Source organism: Microtus ochrogaster, unplaced genomic scaffold (genome assembly GCF_000317375.1).
Source record: "Microtus ochrogaster isolate Prairie Vole_2 unplaced genomic scaffold, MicOch1.0 UNK109, whole genome shotgun sequence".
Taxonomy (NCBI): domain Eukaryota; kingdom Metazoa; phylum Chordata; class Mammalia; order Rodentia; family Cricetidae; genus Microtus; species Microtus ochrogaster.
This window is the reverse complement of record NW_004949207.1, coordinates 164544-171979: the sequence shown is the minus strand read 5'-3', so window position 1 is coordinate 171979 and position 7436 is coordinate 164544. Positions and strand designations below refer to the sequence as shown.

The 7436-nt window shown below is 49.9% G+C and overlaps 1 protein-coding gene across 1 annotated transcript in view; it reads left to right on the top strand.

Annotated features, from left to right (window-relative positions):
• Positions 1 to 7436, top strand: part of Zan (zonadhesin) — an 86392-nt gene that overhangs the window by 68144 nt on the left and 10812 nt on the right. The window contains 6 exon segments of the mRNA XM_005371467.1: positions 246 to 387; positions 771 to 988; positions 1536 to 1677; positions 1903 to 2120; positions 2842 to 2983; positions 3078 to 3295. Coding sequence (XP_005371524.1) covers positions 246 to 387; positions 771 to 988; positions 1536 to 1677; positions 1903 to 2120; positions 2842 to 2983; positions 3078 to 3295 — 1080 coding nt within the window.

The window sequence follows — 7436 nt, the reverse complement described above, 5'->3', positions numbered from 1 at the left end:
CACTGAGCCACACCCCAGCCCCTCACTGGGGGATTCTAGGCAGGTGCTCTACCACTGAGCCACACCCCATCCCTCACTGGGGGATTCTAGGCAGGGGCTCTACCACTGAGCCACTCTACCCGTAAGTTCAGATGCAGTTTTTCTCACTCTAGTAGTTGACTCAGTAGGTGTGGAACTTGCAGATTAAGCTTGGTTCCTTAGAATCATCCTCTCCTCACTTCCTTTCTCTTCCCTGGCTTCTGCAGGCAGGCAAGACCTGGATCTCCAGTGGCTGTACCCAGAGCTGTGCCTGCATCAATGGGGCCATCCAGTGCCAAAAGTTCAGCTGCCCCTCGGAGACCCACTGCCAGCATAGTGATGATGGCAGCAGTAACTGTGCCTCCAACAGTAAGGGAGCTACTGGGAACGGTGGTGAGGGTATACTCTTTACTGGAGGAATCAGAAGCAGGGCAAGAGGAACCTAGTCTCCTGGGCCTTAGAGATGGGAGGTAAGAGCTACCACAGAGGGGAGGGGTCTGGGAACCCACAGCAGGGCCTCTGTTCAGTCTCCCAGTGGTTCAGTCCCCATGTTGACTTTGGAGGGCCACTCTCTCAGGAATCAGCACAGTCCACGCTCACTACACGTTTGCTGAATGAATGAATAATGAAGGGAGCGGAGACCCACAAACAAACTGTGTTGGTCATTCCTCCTAGCCTGGTTTCTGAAGCCTCTGCTCCCACCATCATTCCCAGGCCCTCTCCACTAACACCACACCACTTCCATCCGACAGCCTTTCAATGCCCAGCCCACAGCCACTTCACCAACTGCCTTCCTTCCTGTTTACCCTCCTGCTTGAATCCCAATGGGCACTGCGAGGGCACCAGCACCAAAGTCCCTGCCGTCTGCAATCCAGGCTGCCTCTGTCAACCTGGTTACGTGCTGAATAATGACGAGTGTGTGCCCAGAATCCAGTGTGGCTGCAAAGATGTCCAGGGCACTCTCATTCCAGTGAGTGCGCATGAAAAATGGGATTAGTGGGGGGGGGGTGAAAACTTCAGTTCAAGTCCCCATAATCCATTTAAACTGGGCACAGTGGTTTGTAATCCCAGAGCTCCTGCCGAAATATGGAAGGTACAAACAGGACAACCCTCAGAAATGTGCAGGCTAGACAGTCTGGTGTACATAGTAGTGAGCATCATCCAAACCAAGATAAGAGAGAGGGAGGGAGAGACGGGGAGAAAGAGAGAGAGAGAACCTGTTCTGGTGCAAAGTAGAATGAAAGACCAACACCTGAGAATGTCTTCTGCCCTTCAGGAGTACATGCGTGAACACAAATGTGCGTGCACACACAAACACATTTCTGAAAGTGGTCTTGGGAGCCCCTTTTATCTGTCTTGTCACGTGACGCTCCTATCTCTATGGCTTGCCCTGGAGTTGAAGGGTAGTCAGTTCTTGGCATATGCTGGACCAGTGCCCTACTGCTGCTCTGTCCCCTTGCACTGAGCTACACCCTCTGCTGTTCACTGGGGACTTCGTCCTCTTGTGGCTTCTACAGGAAAACAACACGTGGATCACTGGTGGATGTACCCAGAACTGTACCTGCAGAGGAGGGACTGTCCACTGTCATAACTTCAAATGCCCAACAGGGTCCCATTGCGAGTACAAAAAAGATGGCAGCAGAAGCTGTGTCACCAGCGGTAAGAAAGCCATGGGGGAAGGAGCAGAGAGAGGACAAGAAGGAAGGTCGTTCTCTGGGGGACACACAGTCCATACTCAGTAAATCTTTGCTGGATGAATAACAAAAGGGGCAGAGGAAGCCCTCAAGTTTCTTAGTTGTTCTGCCCACCCTGTTTAACATGGCCTCTGCTTCCTTGGGCTCCCCTGGTTCTCTGCACTAATGCCACTCCCTTTCTGCCACAAAGCTCTGAAATGTCCGGCCCGCAGCTTCTACACCAGCTGCCTCCCATCCTGTCTACCTACCTGCTCGGATCCAGAGGGCCTCTGCCAGGGCTCCAGCCCCAGGGTCCCCTCCACCTGCAAGGAGGGCTGTATCTGTCGATCCGGCTACGTGCTGCATGACGACAAGTGTGTGCTCAGAATTCACTGTGGCTGCAAGGATGCCCGGGGCAACCTCATCCAGGTAAGCAGTCCTGGAGACTGCCATGAGGGAGTGGGAGTTGGCTCCGTGAGTTGCTCTGTAAATGTGAGGACCTGAGTTGAGTTCCCACTACCCATGGAAGCTGGGTACAGCTGTCTGTGACCCCAGTTTTCTTATGATATAAGAGGTGACGCCTCAACATGGATGTATGCCCATACTCTCATACACGCACGCACACACACGCACACCTAGATTTTTAAGGTTAGGATTAGAGCTTCTTTCTCTTTGTCTCTCTGGATACTCTTACTTATATGGTTAGCTCCGGGGTTTGAAGGTTTTAGAGTCTTGGCACGTGCCAGGGGACTGCTCTGCCACTGAACCACATGTCCTAGTGTTCAATGGAAGATTCTAGACAGATGTTCCTCTGCTGGACCATACTTCTAACACTCACTGGGGGATTCTAAACAAGCACTATACCTGCCACTGGGTACCGCCAACATCTCACTAAGAATTCTGGGCCAGTACTCTAACTACTACTGGGTCACACCCCCTGAGCCATGTTCCCATCCCTCACTGAGTGTTCTAGTCAGGCTCAGTTATGCCCACAATCCCGGTGGCAATTTAAAAAGAATTTTTTTGTCATCTGTAGTTGGTTGACTCAGTGGATATGGAACCTGCAGATGCATAGGGCAAATGTAAGACCCTTGGACAGAAAACTAAGCCCTATGTTCTCTCTTTCTTTCCCTTCTGGTGACTTCTGCAGACCGGCCAGACATGGATCTCTACTGACTGTACCCGGATTTGTGCGTGCAAGGAAGGACTCTTTCAATGCCAGAACTTCCAGTGCCCCTCGGGGACCCACTGCCAACAATACCAAGACGGCAGCAGTAACTGTGTCTCTGATAGTAAGGGAACACATGGGAAGGGAAGGACAGAACCAGCTCATGGCTGGAGAAATCCGAGGCATGGCCTGAGCCCCATTCCTCATCCACCCCACAGCTCTGAAGTGCCCAGCCAACAGCCTCTACACCGGTTGCCTTCCCTCCTGTCTGCCTTCCTGCTCCAACCCAAATGGCCACTGTGAGGGCGTCAGCCCCAAAGACCCCTCCACCTGCAAGGAGGGCTGTGTCTGTCGACCTGGCTACCTGCTCAGTGAGGACAAGTGTGTACCCAGAAACCAATGTGGCTGCAAAGGTGCCAATGGTGACCTCATCCCGGTGAGTTGGTGTGGAGCCTGGAATGGCGGGGAGTGAGAGGCAGGCACCCTCTGCCTTTCTCAGCCTTGGATGCACCTGTTTATATGGTTGGCCCTGGAGTGTGAAAGCTGGTAGACCTTAGAATGAGTTTTAATTTTTGTTTTTTCATTTTTCAAAGATAAGGACTCCTGTAACTCAGACTGGTCTCAAACTCACTGCATACCTGAAGATGGTCTTGAACTCCAGGTCCTCCTGCTTTGACTTTTGGAGCACGGGGATGACAGGCTGCCCCACCATGCCTGGGTTATGTGGTGCCTGGGGTGGAAGCCAGGGTTTTGTACATCATAGGCAAGCATTCTACCAACCAAGCCACATTCCCAGCCCTCATAGATTGGGAACTGATTCAGGGAATCCCCGCAGCTGAAACCAAGGTAGAGGTGACCAAACAGGAAGAACTTTGCTGCTCCATTTCCTCCCACAAAGCCCAGTGACCTGACTTTGATCCCTGAAACCACAGAATGGGCTACTGAAAGAAATATCCTCTGGCCACCCCTCCCACACACATATGCTATGGCATCCAATGCCCAAAATAAGTATTTTTTCTACTTTTTGAAAGTCAGATGTAGTATTATTTACTTGTAATCCCAGCATTGAAGAGGTGGAGATAGGCAGATAGATCTCCGGGGCTCACTGGCCAGCCAACCTAGCCTACTTAGCAAGTTCAAGACTTAATGAGACACCCTGCCTCAAAGAACAAGGTGAACAGTTCCTAAGGAAAAGCTTGTCCTTTGGCCCTCCTCTGCTCATGCACATGCAGATATGTGTACATGCACGCACACACACACACACACATGAACACATGCATTCACACACATACATCCACACACAAGTAATAAGTAAAATACATAGTACTGATATATCTTCCTATTTGATTTAAATAATTCTACATGAATTATAATAAGACTATGTAAAGTTATACAAATTGTTGGGAATATTTCCTAATGAAGCCACTCTGCCAATGCAAAATAATCCCAATCAAACCAAATCAGACCAAATTAAAAGATATCCAGGTTTAATTAGACACCTGCACTCCTGGGTGGCCCAGAGGAGAACAGGAAGTCGCCAATGCGACCACCAGAGAGGAAAAGGGAAAACCACGCGTTTATTTTCTGGGGAACAATCTAAATAGCCTGTGGGAGTAGTTTTGACCTTTCCTGGGGAGGGGTCAAGGATTGGCGAGCTACCTTGACCCTTTTTGGGGAGGGGTGAAGACTGTTTGTACAAGGGGTGACAGCAAGCTAAGGTGATATTTATGACCAATATTTTAGGCTCTCTTTGGAAAAAGACTGGCACTGTCTCACTTGTTGATGTTGGTGAGGCTGGACCTCCGTGGTGTGACATAGAGGATGAGCCCCCATGGGGGCATTGTGAGTTCCAGGTTGCTGGCAGATAGGGCATGGCCTTGTACGAGGCCCAGGGCAATATTGTGCCAAATGGCCATTTAGAACACCTTTTTTTTTTTTTTTTTTTTTGGATTTTTGAGACAGGGTTTCTCCATAGCTTTTGGTTCCTGTCCTGGAACTAGCTCTTGTAGACCAGGCTGGCCTCGAACTCACAGAGATCCACCTGCCTCTGCCTCCTGAGTGCTGGGATTAAAGGCGTGCGCCACCACCGCCCGGCTAGAACACCTTTGAAGCAGCTTACTGGCAAGGTTGACTCAAGCTGAGCTCTGCTGGGATGAGCCTTGTGGTTGACTTCCCATATCCCCCTTCCAGGAGTCCTGTTGGCCTTAGGGCAGCTGCTACTGCTTGGGCCTGGAGCGTTACTGCCTGTTACAGCCTCATCTGTCAGGAAGACTCAGCTTTCTCTTCTCCGGCATTAAAAACTTTAAAGGCCATTTTCACCAATTCTTGTATAGGATTTAACTTTTCTCTAATATCTGGTGCTGACTGAGAAATTAAATGGGTAGCTAGGACCATGGCTCCTGCGGGGGAGGCTAGATCCAGCCTTGTATATTGGACCTGCTCTCTTGTAACCTATTTTAAAAAATGGCTGGGTTTTCATCAGCTAGCTGTGTGGTCTCTTGAAGTTTGTCAAAATTAACTACTTTTTCTGAGACCATTTCCATACCCTGAAGGAGGCAATGAACCATGATGCCCCACCTCTGTCAACCTCTTTGGCCAGGATAGTAGTCCCAGTGTGGTTCTATGGCTGGCACAGCCACTTCCCCCACAGGGACCGTACAGATGAGTCTGGTCTGCATACTGTCTAGCTGCTGCCTGAATTCTACTTCGCTCCTCAGGAGTGAGAGTAGAAGCCTGGATGACATAGAAGTCATGCCAGGTTAGATCGTAGGCTGGGACAGACAGTGAAACTCTTTAATATAAGCAGAAGGATTAGCAGAGAAGGAACCCAGCTACTTTTCTCTCTGAGGAAGATCTGGAAGAGAAAAGGGAACATGGACTTTAATAATGCCATCAGCTCCTGCTACTTTCCAGAGAGGATAGAGAAGGACAGGGTTATGGTGGCATCTGATATGAGAGGAGACAAGGAGGATTGGGGGAGTCAACCCATTGTGCAAAGGGGGTCCGAGGGTAGGAAGATGCGGTGGGGGGGGGAGAAGGTGGGTAAGGGGAAAGTTGACCTTGAACTTCCGGTTTGGCTAGGGAGGGAATAGGTGAGGGTGGGTAGGGAGAGGAATATGAAGAATGTTGCTCTATAGGGGGGTTGGGAGTAGTGAGGGTTCCAGGGAGTAGGTGAGGGGCCAGTGCCTCCGGCTGCATGGTCAATGCCTCGCTATCGGGATCCCAGTTCCAAGATGACTGGGAATCTGGAGGCACCGTGAACCTAGCAACAAAAACTGGTGCTGCAAGACACTGGCTACTGAGAGAGGGGCAAGAATGCAGTGCCCAAAAATCGTGAACACGAGAGAGTTCTGTCCATTTGTCTCCACAGCAACACAAATTTTCTAGGTCTTGGAGGACAGTAAACTCAAGGCTTTTCTCTGGTGGCCATCACGTCCCATTGTCAAGATCGTACTGGGGCCAAATTTTAGTGTATAGAGAAATTAGCCACTTGGGACAGATTGAATCAGACAGATTTATAAAGACTTTTTAAGAGGCATTCCAGGGGCGATAACGGATCTGGCTTTGAATTGCAAGCGCCCATTTTAAAAGTCTATGCCCAGTTGTGTGGCTCAAGTCTATCACAGTGTGTCCACTGAAATAACTCTTGGGCCCAAACAGGGCTGTGAAAATCAATTGTCAGTCGTCCCTGCACAAACAAAATTCACCTCAGCGAAAGTCTCAGCTTTCACCACGTGGGTGAGGCTTTTGGTGCGGACCGCATCTTCCACAAAAGCCCAAAAATCAAGAAAAGTAAACACAAACAAAACCCTAGTAGTATAGGCAAGAAAAAGATACTCACTACAATGAAGCCTATCTAGCCTGGAGCTGAATTTAGCCTGGCGGAGAGCTGGGGGGGGGGGGGGAGGATAAGGGCATTTCCAGCACATGGCTGTGGACCCACGGGAAAAACAACCCCTTGGTGGGACCTCCAAGATGTTAGGAATATTTTCTAACCCAGCCACTCCGCCAACACACAATAATCCTAATTAAACTGAATCAGACCAAATTAAATATATCCAGGTTTAATTAGATGCCTGTGCTCCCAGGTGACCCTTAGGGGAACAGGAAGCCGCCAACACCATCACCCACCAGAGAGCAAAAGGGAAAACCACGTGTTTATTTTCTGGGGAGCCGTTTAAATTGCCTGTGAGAATGGTCTTGACCTTTCCTGGGGAAGGGTCAAGGTTTGGCAGGCTACCTTGACCCTTCTCAGGGAGGGGGTCAAGGTTTGGAGAGCACATGGGAGGGTCCTCCAAAGTTGAAGGCTGAGGCTGGGATTACACAAATAGTTCTGCTGTATTATTTAGAGAATAATGACATAAAATTACAAGTAGATTTTCTTTCTAGAACCTAGGGCCTCATTCATGGTAGTTATTAACTCTACCCCTGACCCATACTCTAGCCCTTCACTAGGAGATTCTAGGGGCTCTACTGTCTGTGCCCCAGCCCCTCACTGGGGGATTCTAGGTAGGGGCTCTACCACTGAGTCACACCCCAGCCCCTCACTGGGGGATTCTAGGTAGGGGCTCTACCAC